Below are 21,465 nucleotides of genomic sequence, written 5' to 3'. Positions count from 1 at the left end.
CATGGTAGCATTTAAAAGGGAAGAGTTTGGAGATTAGGGGGACAAAACAGTTCTCCTGACACAAGACTGAATCCAAACATGACACTGTTGATTTTATGTGCATTTGACATTTTCTGTACAATTTGCCGCATTTGTTGATAACGAAATCTGAAAATACTCTGGATACATTCAGTAGCAGAAGAACATGCCTGGAAAATGTTGGGGTAGGTGCAACATAAGACATAAAAATGACAAAGGTTTGAGTGAGAAGACTAACTGGTATCTTCAAGTGGCCACACACCTCTCCAAAGTGTGCGCAGTTCCTAAGTTATTTCAAGGAATTTCTTATGACTCAAAAAAAAGTATTCAACTATAAGGACGTAAAAATGTTTATAACATCTACTACAGTAGAAGTACTAGAGTTGAACACAACCCTCTGTCCCTGCCATCACCCAATTACTGTTGTTGTTTACGCAATCCAAAAACTGGCCATTTTAGAAGCTCATTCTGTTACCTACATCACTAACGAAATGATAAAATAGGATCTTACAGTGCTAGGCTTTCACAAGGAAATTCAGAGAAATGGATCGTAATTTTGGTGCGCATAGAAAGGAGTCATGGGTGCATTTTCCGCAGTAAATCTTCTTCACAATAGACAAACAGGCTCATTCTGTTCAGAACAACCCAGGGTATGTGGCCATCATAAACATTGCCGCTGTATATGACGTGAGTTTTATGATATGGAAATGTGAAGGGCACATTTGGCTTGCTTGTATGACATCAAAGCAGCATTTACTAAAATCCTCCACGTCTCAGCTTTCATAATTATTCGAGTCCTCTTAGTTTATAGCATTTCCCAGAGCTTTGACGTCATTTGTAGCATGTTACTGTTCAGTCACTGTGTTCCAAATTAGGCGCTTATTAATGACCAAATCTGCCATTTTCAACACGTGCACGAGTGTAAAGGGTTAAAACAGTTTTTATTCTTTTAAATTCAGCTTTTTGTGAGTTAGAAGATGATGAGAATATGGAAAAGTGTGCGTGTGTGTGTGAAATTGGTCATCATTTCAGTTTAACTTCTCAGACTATGTTATGATACACTATTTTTGATATAACTGAAGTAAACTTCAGCAGAACTGGTTCTGTCTTCTCAAAGTTTAAAAGGAAGTGTCTGTCTAGCGTTACATTTTGGGTATCTTGTTGCTACTTTGAATGTTAAATTAAGGAATTTGTCAAAATCAGACCAGAGGTTAAGGTGTTCGAGCCAGAGGAGATGTGATCAACATTTGTTTACTGATGTTTGCTGTCAGTAACTGATAGGTTACACTTTAATGTTGTTTTGTAGCTGTAGTGCATGTGTCATTCAACTTTATATTACATTGTGTATAATTAGCTTTGTTACCTTATAGAGAGTGTGTGTGTGTGGTGGTTGCGCACGTATGTGCACCTGTGTGTACATAATCTTTGTGTGTGTACATGTATCATCTTCAATGTAAGATTCCTCTGAAGTTCTGTCGTCAGTGAATCAGTGACAGTTTACCAGCTAATTGCTAAGAGGTGTTTGATTGATTACATAGCATGTGACATGGCCCAATTCATCCAGTGAAAAGCTTGATGTGGGAGAAAAATAGAAGCTGTGTAATTAGATATAATGTAATGGTTGAAGAGGAGAACTGACAGTTGTCTCTGGGAAAAGACAAACGTTTGTTCTCAAGAGTTGCCTGGCTGAGATATTTTCAGGATATTTTATTTTTCATTTTTTCCTGTATTTTTCCTCTTTCCCTGTGTCATACCGAGACATTCCAGTAGGAGAAGCTCCTAGCTTCCTAGCCTCCTAACTGCCTACAAAGACATGCAGAAATCATGGTTCCCCACAGCTCATTACATTCACACACACATGCACACACTCAACATGTACACCCACACTCACAGTGTCTCTTACACACAGGCTCAAACACACTTGCATGCTCACACGTTCACAAACTCGCGCACACCTTGCACACAATTGCATTCTCTCAGACACTCCACTGGCTCACCAGGGAGCATGTGTGGAATTGTTGGTCAAATACCATGGCCGTCGGGACATGGCAAGCCCCATGATTGGCTATTCTGCAAAGTTACACAGTTGCTGTGTCATTGCAAAGCACACCGAAGATGAATGGAATTCCTATTGTATTGTCTGATTGATTGTGTTTGTAGGTACATGTTAATCTAGCCGGCCTGTACAATAAGTCAAATTGCAATATTCTCCCGGTCACATACCGGGTATTGTACATGTAAATTGCATTTAGAGGTTGTTGTAATATCTTACCTCCGGACGATTGAAATCAAATTGTACGTGTGCGTGTAGATGAAGAAGTGGGTGTGTAGATGAGGAAGTGTATGTGTGTAGGAAGATAATGTAAAGTATGCTATGGTAAAGTGTAGTGTGTGTCTGTATGTTTTAGGTGTGACGCCAGCAGCCCTCACATCCACCCAGTGGGCTGGTGCCAGGACCACGGAAGACCTCTCACTGCACCTCAGGGTGGGTAGCTAGTCCAGCACACACAGTATACTGTCATTGAGGATGCTATTTGAATAGTGTCTGCTAAAATGACCTTGGCTCCTCCCCACTTCAGCCATGTTTTGCTATTCCTCACTTTAGTCCCCATATTAGTATAAAGATATGAACCTTTATCTTAAATCCCCCTTCATCTTCCATGTAAAATCATGAGTTATTCATTTAATTTCCCCTCTAATTTGCTGGTAAATTGCCCCCTTCCACCACACACTTTATAAAGAAATAACTCATATTGTATGGAGAGGGACATCAAACACCTTGAAAGAATCATAATTCATATTGTATGGAGATAGGACATCAGTAGGACATTAATTTCTATGTACAATATGACACGTGCATCATCCTGAATGAGACTTCATCACAGCTGTTCTTTAGTAATGCATGCCCTTCAATGCATAACAAAAATCTAAACATTAACTATTTACTTGACAATTGTTTTTGTTTATATACAGTTGAAGTTGGAAGTTTACATACACCTTAGTCAAATACATTTAAACTCAGTTTTTCACAATTCCTGACATTTCATCCTCATAAAAATTCCCTGTCTTGGGTCAGTTAGGATCACCACTTTATTTTAAGAATGTGAAATGTCAGAATAATAGTAGAGAGAATGATTTATTTCAGCTTTTATGTCTTTCATCACATTCCGAGTGGGTCAGAAGTTTACATAAACTCAATTAGTATTTGGTAGCATTGCTTTTAAATTGTTTAACTTGGGTTAATAATTTCGGGTAGCTTTCCGCAAGCTTCCCATAATAAGTTGGGTGAATTTGTAGGCGGTTTGTAGGCGTCCTTGCTCGCACACGCTTTTTCAGGTTTTCACACACTGTTGCTGGTATTTTGGCCCATTCCTCCATGCAGATCTCCTCTAGAGCAGTGATGTTTTGGGGCTGTTGCTGGGCAACACGGACTTTCAAATCCCTCCAAAGATGTTCTATGGGGTTGAGATCTGGAGACTGGCTAGGCCACTCCAGGACCTTGAAATGCTTCTTACGAAGCCACTCCTTTGTTGCCTGGGCGGTGTGTTTGGGATCATTGTCATGCTGAAAGACCCAGCCACGTTTCATCTTCAATGCCCTTGCTGATGGAAGGAGGTTTTCACTCAAAATCTCACAATACATGGCCCCATTCATTCTTTCCTTTCCACGGATCAGTCGTCCTGGTCCCTTTGCAGAAAAACAGACCCAAAGCATGATGTTTCCACCCCCATGCTTCACAGTAGGTATGGTGTTCTTTGGATGCAACTCAGCATTCTTTGTCCTCCAAATACGACGAGTTGAGTTTTTGCCAAAAGTTATATTTTGGTTTCATCTGACCATATGACAATCTCCCAATCTTCTTCTGGATCATCCAAATGCACTCTAGCAAACTTCAGACGGGCCTGGACATGTACTGGCTTAAGCAGGGGGACACGTCTGGCACTGCAGGATTTGAGTCCCTGGCGGCGTAGTGTGTTACTGATGGTAGGCTTTGTTATTTTGGTCCCAGCTCTCTGCAGGTCATTCACTAGGTCCCCCCCTGTGTGGTTCTGGAATTTTTGCTCACCGTTCTTGTGATCATTTTGACAACACAGGGTGAGATCTTGCGTGGAGCCCCAGATCGAGGGAGATTATCAGTGGTCTTGTTTGTCTTCCATTTCCTAATAATTGCTCCCACAGTTGATTTCTTCAAACCAAGCTGCTTACCTATTGCAGATTCAGTCTTCCCAGCCTGGTGCAGGTCTACAATTTTGTTTCTGGTGTCCTTTGACAGCTCTTTGGTCTTGGCCATAGTGGAGTTTGGAGTGTGACTGTTTGAGGTTGTGGACAGGTGTCTTTTATACTGATAACAAGTTCAAACAGGTGCCATTAATACAGGTAACGAGTGGAGGACAGAGGAGCCTCTTAAAGAAGAAGTTACAGGTCTGTGAGAGCCAGAAATCTAGCTTGTTTGTAGGTGACCAAATACTTATTTTCCACCATAATTTGCAAATAAATTCATTAAAAATCCTACAGTGTGATTTTCTAGATTTTTGTTCTTCTCATTTTGTCTGTCATAGTTGAAGTGTACCCACCCTCTCATCTTTTTAAGTGGGAGCGAAACTTGCACAATTGGTGACTGTCTAAATACTTTCTTGCCCCACCGTATATATTATTGCCGTAGTGGGCCACTCCTGAGCCCCTCCACCCAGTCGTAATTGTGTTGTCTGACTCAACATTAAGTACGGCTCAGGTCATGGTGATGAGGTAGGAATTATATACAGGGAGCTGTAAAGTGAAACTCACCCAAAGGTGAGGAATCCAGGTCAGAAGCTTTTGAGGATTTCGAAAACCTCTAGGCTCTCTCCCGTTCCCTCGCTCCTTCTCCTGTTCTCCAATCAGAGACTTTTAAATCATTTTAAACTGCAAAACCCTTACGCACCACTGCACTTTGTATACCAGAGTTGGCTGATCTTCTCTAGTCACTCGTAGGCTCAGTCACTGGTATACTTTTATTTACAAAGCCATTTGGGGTTTACTACCTTTTTATTTGTATATTTTTATTGTTCAGAAATGTGGTGGGTACTCTCTCCGTTCGCTGGACTTTATCCTGCTAACTGTTCCAAATGTCCCAACTGAAATTGGTAAAAGGGCTTTTATGTACTCTGCGCCATCGTCTTGGAACACCTTACAAAATACCTTTAAACTGGAAGAACTTGTCCCGATTGGTGTTTTTAAATCACTGATGAAGGATTTTGAGACTGATTCCCTGACCTGTCAATGTTTTTAATTTGCTGTTTTATACTCTTGTGAATTCAATGGTTTTCACTAGATTACTTGTAGTTTTTCATGTTGTCTGTCTGTAATTTTTTGTAATGACTTGGTGCTGCCTATCTTGGTCAGGGCGCTCTTGCCATTTGGCTAACGTTCTCCCCGTGAACTGTATGTCATAAAACTGAAATGTTCATCATTTTTGTCCTTTAATGCGAGTGTAACGCGGAGCTGTTAACTTCTTGATGCTACCAATCCCAGTAGCGGGATAATTTTAGTCTGCAACCGCTGAATAGCATAGCGCAACAGTCAAATAATATTACTAGAAAATATTCATGAAATCACAAGTGCAATATTTTGAAACACAGCTTAGCATTTTGTTAATCACCCTGTCGTCTCAGATTTTGAAATTACAGCGAAAGCAATCCAAGCATTTGTGTAAGTTTATCGATAGCCTAGCATAGCATTATGTACACTTAGCATCAGAAGCTTGGTCACGAAAATCAGAAAAGCAATCAAATTAACCGTTTACCTTTGATCTTCGGATGTTTTCACTCAGGAGACTCCCAGTTACACAACAAATGTTCCTTTTGTTCCATAAAGATGATTTTTACCCCCCAAAATACCGACGTTTGTTTGTCGCGTTATGTTCAGAAATCCACAGGAAAGAGCGGTCACGACAACGCAAACGGAAATTCCAAATAGTCTTCATAATGTCCACAGAAACATGTCAAACGTTTTTTTATAATCATTCCTCCGGTAGTTTTTTAAATATATATTCGATAATGAATCAACCGAGTATGTAGCCCCCACCTCTCCACTTACACAATGTGATCCTTCACGCTCATTTTTTCAAAATAAAAGCCTGAAACTATGTCTAAAGACTGTTGACACCTTAGGGAAGCCACAGAAAAAGGAATCTGGTTGATATCCCTTTAAATGGAGAACAGGCACGCATAGGAACACAGAGGTTTCAAAATAAGAGGCTCTTCCTGATTGGATTTTGCCTGCAATATCAGTTCTGTTATACCCACAGACAATATTTTTACAGTTTTGGAAACTTTAGAGTGTTTTCTATCTTAATCTGTCAATTATATGCATATTCTAGCATCTGGTCATGAGAAATAGGCCATTTACTTTGGGAACGTTATTTTTCCAAACATAAAAAAATAGTGGGCCCTTATCTGAGAGAGTGCGATGTTGAGTAAAACATTATTGTAACTCCTTGATCCATGCCTTGTCTTGTGCAGAGAGCATTTAATTGACCATTTGGAATAGGTTTACACTCTCGCTGTCTCTCTCTCTCGTCAGACTCCTATCAGACCAGATAGACCTTAGCTCAGCTAAAGCCTATCCCTACCCTCAGCAAAGCACAGTGGTGCATACAGTATGAGGTAGTTTGAAATGCAGGTGCTTTTCTGGCTGGCTTTAGTGAACACCAACATGATGGTATCTGTCTGTTTGGACCAAATGTTTTTTTTCTTGTAAAATATATGTTGTACATAAACTGATTGCCTCAAACATCAATATGAAGTGAATGTGTTGAAACCACATCCCTTGCTTTAACTTAATATGGACTCATCATTTCTGCCATGTGCAGTATGATGTCACATCCTTTTCCTCAAGTAATTTGAGATCAAGTGAACAACTGCTGCTCTGGTGTACTTATATTATGTTATATACTGAGTATACCAAACATTAGGAACTCCTTCCAAATATTGATTTGTACACCCTTTTGCCCTCAGAACAGACGCAATTCGTCGAGGCATGGACTTTACAAGGTGTCGAAAGCGTTCCACAGGGATGCTGACCCATGTTGACTCCCACAGTTGTGTCAAGATGGCTGGATGTCCTTTGGGTGGTGGACCATTCTTGATACACACAGGAAACTGTTGAGTGTGAAAAACCCAGCAGCATTGCATTCTTGACACAGACCGATGCGCTTGACACCTACTACCATGGCCCTTTCAAAGGCATTTTCATCTTTTGTCTTGCCCATTCACCGACAATGGCACACATACACAATCCATGTCTCAATCGTCTCGAGGCTTAAAAATCCTTCTTTAACCTGTCTCCTCCCCTTCATCTACACTGATTTGAAGTGGTTTTAACAATAAGGGATCATAGCTTTCACCTAGCTTTGTTTCCCTGAGAATCTGGGAAGGTGAAAGTTCTCATTACTTTGAAATAGATGCATCTATAGGCACTTTACCAACATATTTACTACCACTACTTCCAGCTGCCTCTATGCACAGAACATATTTTGTCTAACATGCATTTAACATATATATTGTGGCTGAAGCATCTGCCAAATTGTGAGAAGGAGCCACTTTAGCCTATTGAGATGCACAAATGCGTTTTCTCTTGGATGTTTTACTGGAATGAAATCGAGTTTCAAAGTTGAGTTTCATCATAAAGACACAATATATGAACAGTTCCCAAGTAGCCATTCAAGTTTATTATTGAACCATTTGCGATTGGCTCAAATGCCCAAGGCCTCTAACTTCCTCTTACTCCTTTCTGGTTTGGGACTGGAGTGCGTTATTTCTGTACAGTCATTTTCCTCTCTTCTATATTAGTTCAACAAAAACTACTGAGGCAGTGTCCTGTAGAGCCAATCACTTACTAATTGGAGCCTCCACAACTGAATCTCCAATAGCTAACCATAATTATCTCCGCAACCAGGCGATATGTGTACATTTGGTTCCCCTGCATATGTTGCACCCATCTGTGTGTGTGTCGCATTCAAGTTTTCAAGCACATTTTTCTTTTGATGAAATTGTCACAGCCGTTAACAGTCACAGTTTGAAGTTGTTGCATGTGTTGGTGTGTGCATGTGCGTTCGCGAGCTTGCAAGTGTGTGATTAATTCGATTTGTGTTTTGGATTGTGTTCAAGGACACCCCAATCCAGAACATTTCCTGTGGGAGGAGTACTTACAAGACAACGGTTCCACGGCGGTTCCAAGCCAGGCTTTCTGTATGGTAAGCAATGGGCATGGAACAGCAGGCTAGCCTTGTATCAGCCAACTGTGTGTGTGTTGCACAGCACCATTGTTATTCCCAGCCTCTGCTGTAATCTAACGGCTGATTTAGTGTTTCATAATGATTCCTTTTATTTTCTAAAAATATCTACGAACAGTTGTAATTGAAGGCCGTTTAATAACTGTTGTGGTTCAGTTCCTTTTCACAATAATGACACAAGTCATGTTTTTCTCAGTTTGACATTAGTTTGTCTCTTTCCCAGACCTGTCTTTCTCATTCAGAAACTTCTGTTTCAAAACGGTTCTTTCCCATAAAGAACTCCACTGTCAGCCTCCTCTCCCTCTGTGACATCTGCACAGCACAATTTCACACCCTCAAATCCTCACCTCTGGCTGAGTTTCTGGCTGACAGGGCCTGTCCTCTCCTCTGCTCTCCTCCACTCTGCATGTTCTGCTCTTCTCTCTCAGAGATGTGTACAGTCTTCTGCCTCCTCCCTTCCTCTTTCTCTCTCTCTCTTTCGCATGTCCTCTCCTGTCTTCTTTCTCTCTCCCTCTCTTTTGGCTGGGAAGTGCATGCGCCTTTTTGGGAGTCTCGACAGGCTTGACTGCCATCTCTAACGCCCTTTCTCTCCGCCCCTCTCTTCCTCCTCTCTCTCGTCACAGAGAGCGCCTCACAGTTTCCAGGTGAACATGAAGCTGGAGGCGGTGGACAGGAGGAACCCCATGCTGGTCCGCGTGGCCACCGTCTCAGACACTGAGGACTACAGGGTCAAGGTGAGTGGAAAGGAAAGGGAGATACCTAGTCAGTTGTACAACTGAATGCATTCAATTGAAATATGTCTTCCGCATTTAACCCAACCCCTCTGAATCAGAGAAGTGCGGGGGGCTGCCTTAATCGACTTCCACGTCATCGGCGCCCGGGGAACAGTGGGTTAACTGCCTTGCTCAGGTGCAGCATGACAGATTTTGACCTTGTCAGCACGGGATTCGATCAAGCAACCTTTCGGTGACTGACCCAACGCTCCAAGCCGGTGAAGGGTTGGGATTAGAGAGAGAACAATGGGGTGAGAGAGCTCCAAGCCGGTGAAGGGTTGGGATTAGAGAGAGAACAATGGAGTGAGAGAGCTCCAAGCCGGTGAAGGGTTGGGATTAGAGAGAGAACAATGGAGTGAGAGAGCTCCAAGCCGGTGAAGGGTTGGGATTAGAGAGAGAACAATGGAGTGAGAGAGCTCCAAGCCGGTGAAGGGTTGGGATTAGAGAGAGAACAATGGAGTGAGAGAGCTCCAAGCCGGTGAAGGGTTGGGATTAGAGAGAGAACAATGGAGTGAGAGAGCTCCAAGCCGGTGAAGGGTTGGGATTAGAGAGAGAACAATGGAGTGAGAGAGCTCCAAGCCGGTGAAGGGTTGGGATTAGAGAGAGAACAATGGAGTGAGAGAGCTCCAAGCCGGTGAAGGGTTGGGATTAGAGAGAGAACAATGGAGTGAGAGAGCTCCAAGCCGGTGAAGGGTTGGGATTAGAGAGAGAACAATGGAGTGAGAGAACTCCAAGCCGGTGAAGGGTTGGGATTAGAGAGAGAACAATGGAGTGAGAGAGCTCCAAGCCGGTGAAGGGTTGGGATTAGAGAGAGAACAATGGAGTGAGAGAGCTCCAAGCCGGTGAAGGGTTGGGATTAGAGAGAGAACAATGGAGTGAGAGAGCTCCAAGCCGGTGAAGGGTTGGGATTAGAGAGAGAACAATGGAGTGAGAGAGCGAGAGAAGTGAGGAAATTAGTAATAGATTAAATGAGAGGAAGAGCTTTTTAGAGTGAAAAAAGGAAAGAGTGAGGCAGGGGATGCGAGGAGGTTGTGCATGTGGGAAGAAGTGAGGGGGGTGGTAGTCAGGGTGAGGAGGCCTGCTGGAGTGACATGGCAGATGGAGGTTTTGGGGTTTGGTATGTCTCTGTGAAATGAGCAGGCTGTCAGTCTGCCGAAACCACTTGGTGGTGCTGTTCTTGTTAAACCACTAACAAGCCTTGTACTGAGACTTGATAGGTTGTAGTGTGTGTGTGTACTGCATGCCTATATGTTTGCGCATGCATGATGTGTATATGCATGTGTGCATGCAGGTCATAATTGACAGAGCAGAGTGCCTTGTATCTCACCATTTCTGTCCTATGACATCACACCGCTCAATCAGTAGAGGAGGAATCCACTGATTAATTAATGATTACGTGATCAGGCAGGCGCCATTAACCAACCATGGCTTTAGCATGCGTCAAAGCAGGTTATACAGTGCCTTCAGAAAGTATTCACACCCCTTGACTTTTTCCACATTTTGTTGTGTTACAAACTGGGATTCAAATGTATTTAATTGTTATTTTTGTCAACGATCTACACCTAATACTCTAACATTTGTAAATAATTAATGAAAAACAACACTAATATATCTTGATTAGATAAGTATTCAACCCCCGAAGTCGATGCAGTGATTACAGCTGTGGGTCTTTCAGGATAAGTCTCTAAGAGCTTTCCACACATGGATTGTGCAACATTTGGCCATTTATTCTTTAAGCACTGTCAAATTTGGATGTTGGTCATTGAAAGACAACCATTTTCACGTCTTGCCATAGATTTTACAGCAGATTTAAGTCTAAACTTAACTAGGCCACTCAGGAACATTCACTGTCTTCTTGGTAAGCAGTGTAGATTTGGCCTTGTGTTTTAGGTTATTGTCCGGCTGAAAGGTGAATTCATTTCCCAGTGTCTGGTGGAAATTAGACTGAACCAGGTTTCCTCTGGGAACTTGCCTGTGCTTAGCTCCATTCCATTTATTTTCTTATCCTGAAAAACTCCCCAGTCCTTAACGATTACAAACATAACTATAACATGATGCAGCCACCATTATGCTTGACAAAATGGAGTCATACTCAGCAATGTGTTGTATTGGATTTGCCCCAAACATAACTTTTTCTATTCAGGACAAAAAGTGAATTGCTTTGCCACATTTTTTGCAGTATTACTTTAGTGCCTTGTTGCAAACAGGATGCATGTTTTTGGAATATTTTTTATTCTGAACAGGCTTCCTTCTTTTCACTCTGTCAATTAAGTTAATATTGTGGAGTAACTACAATGTTGCTGGTCCACCCTCAGATTTTCTCATACCACAGCCATTTAACTCTGTAAATGTTTTAAAGTCATCATTGGCCTCATTATGAAATCCATGAGTGGTTTCCTTCCTCTCCTGCAACTGAAGCTGGAGACCCATATCTCCCTCTAACTTTTAGCGTCAGCTGTCAGAGCAGCTTACCGATCACTGCAGTTGTACACAGCCCATCTGTAAATAGCCCATCCAACCAACTACTTACCTCATCCCCATATTTGTTTTTGTTTTTCTGCTCTTTTGCACACCAGTATTTCTAATTGCACATCCTCATCTGCACATCTATCACTCCATTGCAAATAGGCCACTATTGGTCTATTTATTGCCTTACATCCTTACTTCATTTGCACACACTGTATACAGATTTTTCTGTTGTGTTATTGACTGTACGTTTGTTTATCCCATGTGTAACTCTGTGATGTTGTTTTTGTCGCACTGCTTTGCTTTATCTTGACCAGGTCGCAGTTGTAAATGAGAACTTGTTCTCAACTGGCCTACCTGGTTAAAAAAAGGTGAAATAAATAAAAAATAATAAAGTTTCAAACAGTGCTCAACTAGGAGCAGAAACAACTGTGGATTTGGAAATAAGTCTCTTATCGTTAATCCTGGTCTCTCAAAACGTTTTTTTTGTGTTACTGTCTCTTTATACGATTGAAAGAGCATTTTAAACATGATTTCAGCGCTCTGTCTTTAGGAAGGCTTTCTGTTGATAGCTGTGCTCTGTGGTGTCCTTGTCTCCTGTAGCGTCAGCTGTGTTCTTTTGTGTATGTTGGCCTGTTTAATTGTCCATTACAATACATGTTTTTCTATTTGGTTTAAATGTTTTATTTTCTGTACAGTACTTTGAGATTATTCTGTATATTGAAAAGCCCTTTATGAATGTCAGATATTATTTTTAGTACTAATGTTGCTGTCTCTCCCTTTTGCTCTCTCTCGCTCTCTCTGTATTACTCAGATCCGTTTTGACGGCTGGCATGAGAAGTTTGACTTCTGGGTGGACTCTGACCTGCCGGACCTTCACCCTGTGGGCTGGTGTGCCCGGACAGGTCATCCCCTGGAACCCCCCCTCTGTGAGTTCACCACCCCTGTGTGTGTGTGTGCTCTTCACTAACCATTCCAACTCAACGCTCACATGTACACACAAATCAATGCACTCGTCCATGCTTCTCAAGGACCTCTCCATCCATTAAATCCCCACTATTGATTTTGTCCCTTTCAGAGGTGAATCTCACTGACATTAGAGCACAGCTATCTGATGTATGGGTGCAAAGTCTTTTCTATGTCACATTGCTTTGTACTGCGCTCTAAATCCTAACCACAACTCCACAGCCAATAGCACAGTATCCCTGCTCTAAAAACAACTTTAAAGTAAGTGTCCAGTGAAAATCTCACTTTTAAATGTTCATATTCTGTTATCACTTATCCAAATAATGTAGTTGACTCGTCTTATAATCATATTTCTGGCCAAAGCATAAATTGGAGATTAAAACACACCTCAAATGTTTATCTCAAAACATTAAAAAGAAAAACACTTGAAATTTACTTGGATAATGACAGGCCCGTGTGTCAGTAATCCAGCAACATTTTCATTTTTTTCAAATTCTTCCGGTGGGGAGATGGATCTTTCTCGAGACTAGGTGAGACATGTTCTCACTGCACACAGGCAAGGTAGTTAGCTAGCAAGCAAGCCAAGCAATCCACAGCTGGTCTTGGCAAAAAGGACAAAGCCTATGCAACAACTATCTCGCCAGTCACTTCTAGTTCAAGTTATGTGGTTATGTGGCAGTTATCTAAGGTTAGCATGCTAATGGTAGCAATCGTTAGCTAAGAAAGCAAGTCAAAGCAGATCTTTCACACAACAACCATCTTGCCATTCCATTTTATTTTAAATCCTGTGGTTTGTAGCTAAAAGTGTTATGTCAAGAGAACTTCGCTGTTGTGTTAGCTGTTGTTGACTGATATAGATAGCAGTAGTGGCTAGCTAGCTTCATGACTAACGTAAACTCACGTAAACTCGTACATCGCCTTGGTCCGTACATTTGCCCTTATTTTAGCGCCCCAAAAATGTAATACTTTCAGGTCAACTGTAATGTCAATACCATTGTAAACCACAAATTCCAACAGAATCAATTACATGACCTAAACACTGCCCGTTTCTGCATAATTCAAGCAGGCAATGAGCGCCGTCGGGTCTTTTTAAAAATGGCAGGTGGGGAAGCAAAACTAAAGCGTGATAGTGAGAGGAGAGTGTGGGAAAATTGCTTTTTTTCACTCAATCTGTCCAATTTATCACCTTATCGCCTCTAAAATGTAAATAAAACACTATACAGAGTTTATATAATGTGTCATTAGATACCTATTTGAAGGTTTGTGTCGAATTAGAATCGGGTTTTTATGGCGGTGCTAATGTGATCTAAGAAGTAAACAGCGGCTTTGAGAATGATGATCGCATGCAATGATGATGGAAAAAATGACTAGGTATCCCCCCTTACCCCGTCACTGTCCATTTCTTGTTTTTAAAGGATGAGAGAAGTGCTACACCTGGAGGACAGAGATTGTAAGACAGAAATAGTTGCTTTATATGCGTGCTGTACTTTACGACATGACACGTCTAGATGTAATGAAGGGTCAGTTTTTTTAACTTTTCTCCAATACTATAGGGCCGTTACCATGTCGATCAATGCTTGAATAGAAACCTAGTTCACCCCCCCGATTTTGAAGTCAACACAGTCGCTACAGTCCCATTAGTTTTCTTTGTAGCCTCGTTTGAATGTTGCGGTTGGGGTGAGTTTATGTTAGCTAGTTACGTAGCTAACAACAAAAATATCAGCAATATAGTGACAGTGAAGTAAAGAAAAGAAATGACTCACACTTGTGAAATAATCAGCCTGCATTTATTGCACAGGGCACAGGGAAATATACTTTTTATAACATCCGAAATGATACTTTTTTGGAAGGACATCTATTTAATTCATATTGTATTTCATTTTAAAATCTGGAACACTGGACAGATACTTAAACAAGTTGGCACAGTGCGAGAAATCAACAAAAGTATTTTTGTCTGCACAGACTAATCACTTGACCTTTGAAGAATGCCTTTAATTTTTCTTCATTTTCGATGATGGCTGTGATTGTTTTTCTTGATGTATTACCATTGACAGTTCCATAGTGATTTAGGGATACAATATAAATGGCTGCAACAGAAATCATATTAGAAATAAAAAAACACAACTCTAATCTTATTCCAAGTGGAGGACTTGTCTCCTTCAGAGACTAGTGGAATAAATCTTTTCAATTTCCCCTTTTGGTAAACACATTTGGGACGACGTGTGTGTGTGTGTGTGTGTGTGTGTGTTTTGTCTTGGCACCGGCAATACAGGCCATAAACCTAACTTGAATTCGATGTCTTATTTGGTTCAGAAGCTTGGTGCTTGATATATTATGGCAAGAGAAACGTTTGATGTTGCTCTAGATGTCTTAATCTAACACATAAGCAGAACCATAAGGGCTATTTGTCTACCCTGACACTCAAAAGACTTATTGGTCTACCCCAGTTAATCCTATGTAAGGTCTCATTCATTGTAACTCCATTTCAGATGGATACTCATCATGCAAGGGTTTGCACAGTTGGATAATTAAAACCCATGCTATAGGCGATGATGCTATATAGGCTAAAACATGGGTTTAACTTATCCAACAGTGAAAACCCTTGCATGATGAGTATCCATCTGAAATTAAGTTACAATGAATGACAATTTAGGGAATTCAAGTTAGGTTTATGGCCTGCACAGTGCCTTCGGAAAGTATTCAGACTCTTTGACTTGTTCCACATTTTGTAACATTACAACCTTATTCTAAAATAGATTAAATAATCAGCAATCTACACACACTAACCCATAATGACAAAGCGAAAACAAGTTCATCCTGTTTCCATTGATCATCCTTTAAATGTTTCTACAACTTGATTTGTGTCCACCTGTGGTAAATTAAATTGATTGGACATGATTTGAAAAGGCACACACCTGTCTATATAAGGTCCCACACAGTTGACAGTGCATGTCAGAGCAAAAACCAAGCCGTGCGGTCGAAGGAATTGTCCGTAGAGCTCAGAGACAGAATTGTTTCGAGGCACAGATCTGGGGATGAGTAACAAAACATTTCTGCAGCATTGAAGGTCCCCAAGAACACATTGGCCTTCATCATTCTTAAATGGAAGAAGTTTGGAATCACCAAGACTCTTCCAAGAGCTGGCCGCCCAGCGAAACTGAGCACTCGGAGGAAAAGGGCCTTGGTTCTTGGTCAAACTTCCAGAAGGACAACCATCTCTGCAGCACTCCACCAATTAGGCCTTTATGGTAGATTGGCCAGACGGAAGCCACTCTTCAGTAAAAGGCACATGACGGCCAGCTTGGAGTTTGCCAAAAGGCTACTTAAGACTGTCAGACCATGAGAAACAAGATTCTCTGGTCTGATGAAACCAATAACTCTTTGGCCTGAATGCCAAGTGTCACATCTGGAGGAAACCTGGTACCATCCCTACGGTGAAGTATGGTGGTGGCAGCATCCTGCTGTGGGGATGGTTTTCAGCAGCTGGGGCTGGGAGATTAGCCAGGATCGAGGCAAAGATGAACGGAGCAAAGTACAGTGAGATCCCTGATGAAAACCCTGTTCCAGACTGCTCAGGACCTCAGACTGGGGCGAAGGTTCACCTTCCAACAGGACAATGACCCGAAGCACACAGCCAAGACAATGCAGGAGTGGCTTCGGGACAGGTCTCTGAATGTCCTTGAGTGGCTCAGCAAGAGCCCGGACTTGAACCCGATCGAACATCTCTGGAGAGACCTAGACCTGAAAATAGCTGTGCAGCAACACCCCCTCTAGGTTAGATTACTCGTTGGATATTACTGCATTGTCGGAACTAGAAGCACAAGCATTTCGCTACACTCGCATTAACATCTGCTAACCATATGTATGTGACAAATACATTTGATTTGATTTGATTTGACTCCCCATCCAACCTGACAGCGCTTGAGAGGATCTGCAGAGAAGAATGGGAGAAACTCCCTAAATACAGGTGTGCCAAGCTTGTAGCATCATACCCAATAAGACTCAATACTGTAATCGCTGCCAAAGGTGCTACAACAAAGTACTTAGTAAAAGATCTGGATACTTGCGTAAACGTGATATATCAACAACAAAAAAATAGATAAATTTGCTAACACTTCTAAAAACTGGTTTTTGCTTTGTCAGTATGGGGTATTGTGTGTAGATTGATGAGGAGAAAAAAAAGATTTCATTCATTTTAGAATAAGGCTGTAACGTAACAGAATTTTGAAAAAGTGAAGTGGTCTGAATACTTTCCAAAGGCACTGAATGTAGTTAATATACCACTGAATACATATGCTGACCCAATTTTACCTACTTGCCTGTTGACTAAATCAATCAATGAATAGCAAGCGTTATCTTCAAACTCTTTCTTGCCAGCCTCAAGCAAGCCTTGTGATTGGTTTGTTGGTTGTCATCCCCATCCAGCACACGCAGGACCTTCTGACCTTAAGAGCTCCGTGACCCAGGGAGTGTGCCCCACTCCGGGCTGCAGGGGTGTGGGCCACATCAAAGGAGCCAAATACACAGGACACCACAGGTAAGACACCTGTTGATGACTACATTGTCTGACAATATCTGCCGGTCCAGAAAAATCGCCACGCCCCTATACCCTGTAGATCTGAAGGGATTAGAAAGGTATCAGCAATATGATAGTAGTTCCACCTTGCTCTCTGATAAGCTTGGTAGCATGTTCACCATGTTGCTTATACCCATCAAATCAAACACATCCTTTCCAATCCCTACAAGTGCTTAGAGGGTAGCGGCTAAGAATTGTTTCTGGGCCAGACCTATCCCCAGCTTGGCTTTTCTGATAGCATGTCATCATTGTTTATAGGCATATTTTGCTTCTTGTGTGCCCATTGACACCCAGATCAGGAAGGACTGTCACGATCGTCGTAATTAGCGGACCAAGGCTCAGCATGATTGAAGTTCCATATCTTTATTACGGGGGAAACTTTAAACAAAAACAATAAACCAATAACGAACCGTGAAAGTAGCGGTGCACATGCACAAACACAAAACAATATCCCACAAACACAGGTGGGAAAAATGGCTACCTATATATGATCTCCAATTAGAGGCAACGAATACCAGCTGCCTCTAATTGGGAACCATACAAAACACCAACATAGAAATATTGAGCTAGAACACCCCCTAGTCACGCCTTGACCTACTACACCATAGAGAACCAAGGGCTCTCTATGGTCAGGGCGTGACAAGGACTAATAACACAAATTAAGGTATTATCCACCAACAGCTGGCTTTCGCAAGGTGAGATGTGGATGCCATTGTCTGTGGGTAATATATATGCTGCTGTAACTGCAGCATTGCATGGCCTGTTGGTTGGCTCCATGCAACAATAGTGAGAGTATGTTGCTAGCATTAACATCCATAGCTCGTTGGAGCACGAATCCTTGCTAGTATTAGCATCTAGCTGACCTGGGCTTCTCTGTGGGGGAGATAGAACCCGGCTGGCTGCAGCCCTAAGGTTTTTACCTAGGGGAGCCAGAGGTGCCTCCACAAAGGAGAGGAGAAAAAGGGATGATGGAGGAGAGGCACTCCTGGACCATGTTCACTCACGGAGCTCACATACGAGTAGCCTAGAGAAGTTAACCCTGCAGCCTGCAGGCCTGCTCCATGCTCTTCTCCCTGCCAAGACTCTGCCTGACTAACTGCCAGAGCAGCAGCGCACAGTCTATCACCGGCTGTCATACCACTGAGGTTATGACCCTCTCTAACCCATTTGTTTTACAAAACACACCGCTTCGCAGAGTGCTTGGTGGAAATTCTTAGTTTTTGATTATGGAAGAGGATGTGTCTTTGAATATATGGCACTTTAAGTGAGAAAATTAGGAATCTTGCCGACTAACATTAATTTTAGTAGCGGTATATTTTGACTGCCAGATGTCAAAGTTGACTTTTTTTCAATAAACAAACTGTAGATCTCTCTCTGTTTTTATAATGTAGTTGTCAATACTATATGACAATGATAGTAGTAGTCCTTCCATTCACCCCTCTGCTCCTCCCTCTCTCCCTCTCTCTGTCTCCCTGAGCATCTGTCTGAGGATTCAACTCGCCCTCTGCTATTTTTGTTCCTCACCTTTTCCAAGGATATAATCAACTCTGAATGGAATGAGAGTGGAGTGTGCATATTCCCCCCCCCCCCCCCAGCACACCCCTCTCCACAGCCCACTGGTGGATCCTTCTGATCAAGAAACAGAAAGACATTCAGTGACAGAGTCCTCCACAACCACAGTACCATGCTTTAAGCCCTGTTACTGCAGCAAAAGAAAAACTCTCTAGAAACGTGTCTCTAACCCAACTTCATTAGCAATTAATTTGAATTTCATCTGCATCAATTATCATAAACTCAGAACTTCAGTTTTATGTGGAGAATAACATATGTGGGTAGAAATATGTAGCAAAATTTTAAATTGTGTATTCTACATTGGATAAAAGTAGAGACTCCGAGCTAGAAAATGTTGATAAACTTGTAACGTCACTTTTTGAGAAAATGGACCTTGAATGTTTTGGTACACCTACTGGAGAGCTCTTCTTTGTCTACACCCATCCAGCATAATTCACACCCTCTTAAGCCTTAGCCCCACCCATCTCTTCAAGGATTCACATGTGAGGCCATGTACAAAACAACCAAAGATTTCAAGACTAAAGGCTGGTTTATACTACGGGTATGTTCGTAAATTCAATCTGAAGTGCCAGAGTGTGCTTAGAGTGAGCACTGGGCGTTCATAAACTCAGAGCGTTGTCAGATCGTCCGTGTGTAAATTCAGAGCGCTTCGCTCTTGGGGAGTTCAGAGCGCACATTGGACGCTCTGGCTGAGTAGGGTTGATCTGAGCATTATGACCTAACAACAGCAGTCAAGCACCCAAGCTGACTGGCTAATGTTGGCTAGCTTGCTAGCAACTTCCAGACACAAATGAGGGAACGGCTCACTCTGACCATTTTACTCGCCCTAGCAGAGCTGTTTAGGCTGTTTTTATGTTATCCAGAGCATTGGTGACTGCAACTGTGCTGCAGGCAACAATTGAATTGCTCTTTTTTGCCAACGTTTACTGACACCGGAGATATTCAACTGGTGTTGAGCGTTTGTAAATTCGTATACATGGATGGATGTTTCTCCCTCTTTCACGGATGGATGATTGCACTTAGTTTGAAGATGTCATCCGGAGACAGTAGGCTGTTGTATAAAACACCTGTGTGTTCTCTTTTTGACTCCATCTGCATATTTGCAATCAAACGCCAGAATTTTCTCAATTTCCTTAACTATCAAACTCTAATGCCACTGATTTCAAAACTCGGTTCTCCAGAAAGTGGAGAGCAACACTTTTGCAGTTCTCCTACGTGATATCTTTCAAAAAAGCTCTGTTACTAAGGATTACCTACACAAACTGACCAGCGCATGTTATAGACCGAAGCGTGCTACATGGCAGAACAATCTGAACTCATCTCTCAGCATGTCCAACCCACCCATTATCTCAGCCAATCATGGCTAGCGGAAAGGTTCCATGGCTAAACCAACTAGTCTCGTAATTTAACAATTGTATTACTATTTACAGATGGCATACAAGTGTGTTATTAAGGCACATGAAAGTTTACATGTTCCAGAAGGCATTTCTGCCCCCCCAAAAACATTTTTATTAAAAAAAAGTTTAAGTTCAAATGGCTCTTCTATGAAGTAGTGATGCGCGACATACGCGTAGTTCCCATATCATCACTTCTTTTATGTTATTGTGGCATGTTTTCATTCTTTAATGGCCCCCGTCATCTGAGTAAACGGTTGTGACTGCTCAGAGGCTGTTGGGAGCAGAGACACTGAGGCTCACATTATGACTCACGCACAAACACACACGCAAACACACAGGAACACACACACACAGCTGTATTCAGTCATCTGTGCAGTGCACGGTAATAAAAACATCATTCGACATCCATATTAAAATAACTAATCAGGAAGCTGAGAGCTATTTCATACCCCCACACAACATTATGCTCCGGCACCCTCAATGATTTTGATGAAAGTATTATTTTTAATTCTAGAGGCGTTATTGGTGAAGAGGTAATATTATCCAAGTTTGAATTTTGGCATTAGCCTGAAGGTTTGGGAGTGTGGGAGCTCATCTACTGCTCGAGTCGAGCGTTATGCAATTTCATTATAATAATCTCATGAATATTTATAAAACGGTGACTTACTTTACTTTGAAGAAAAATAAATGTACATTTGTATGTGTTGAGGGACCTTCAGGGTGTTATACAATTCACCTTTCAATGATTATGGGTTTAACTTTTGACCTCAAAGGGTCAACTCATTTACAGAATACGACGCCGCACAAAGACAGGGCATGTTCATTTCCATTGAGATAACATTTGAATGGAAAGTGCCCACTTTAGCGCCCTGCCTGGGCGTTAGAAGAGCCCAGCACGGCTCTTTCCTGCAGTACAAATTGATCTTATCTCTCTAAACCATCTGCAGTGGAGGAAAGGGCACAGAGTGGGGCGACCAACCCCTCTCTGAACAGCGTAATTTTAGCTTCTCAACACTCAGACTACTGCTGCAATCTATTTTTGAGCTACTAAAATCCTCCCGTTTCAGTCGCCTGTAGTTCCATCACGCAGCATTTTGTTTTAATGAACGCAAGCATGGTCGATTTCCACAGCTGGCGTCAACATAAATAGTCTCATCCCGACTTAAAGTCTCCGGTCTGCTGAGAGCGCAGTTTCATCCCCTTATCAAAATGCACAGATGTATGTGTTTTTCCTTGGCCTGTGCTACGGTTTAGTTGGTTCCAAGGTAGAAGTGTGTCTGTGTCTGTCAGTATGTGTGTTGGCTCAATTTATGGCATCAGATGCAGGCCTATAGTGCATTCGGAAAGTATTCAGACCCCTTGACATTTTACACATTTTGTTACTCTACAGTCTTATTCTAAAATGTATTACATTTTTTCTCATCA

The 21,465-nt window shown here is 41.9% G+C and overlaps 1 protein-coding gene across 5 annotated transcripts in view; it reads left to right on the top strand.

Annotated features, from left to right (window-relative positions):
• Positions 1-21,465, top strand: part of LOC109899320 (lethal(3)malignant brain tumor-like protein 4) — a 131,205-nt gene that overhangs the window by 33,890 nt on the left and 75,850 nt on the right. For all 5 annotated transcript variants that reach the window (XR_002256475.2, XM_031836209.1, XM_020494445.2 and 2 more), the window contains 5 exons: positions 2,427-2,503; positions 8,166-8,251; positions 8,914-9,024; positions 12,344-12,458; positions 16,921-17,032. Coding sequence is in view for 4 of the 5 variants with exons in the window: in XM_031836209.1 (XP_031692069.1) it covers positions 2,427-2,503; positions 8,166-8,251; positions 8,914-9,024; positions 12,344-12,458; positions 16,921-17,032 (501 nt within the window). In the remaining variant the exon portion in view is untranslated. The remainder of the gene's footprint in view (positions 1-2,426; positions 2,504-8,165; positions 8,252-8,913; positions 9,025-12,343; positions 12,459-16,920; positions 17,033-21,465) is intronic.

The sequence above is a fragment of the Oncorhynchus kisutch genome, linkage group LG11 (genome assembly GCF_002021735.2).
Source record: "Oncorhynchus kisutch isolate 150728-3 linkage group LG11, Okis_V2, whole genome shotgun sequence".
NCBI classification, from domain to species: Eukaryota; Metazoa; Chordata; class Actinopteri; order Salmoniformes; family Salmonidae; genus Oncorhynchus; species Oncorhynchus kisutch.
This window is presented reverse-complemented; position numbering and strand designations above follow the sequence as displayed.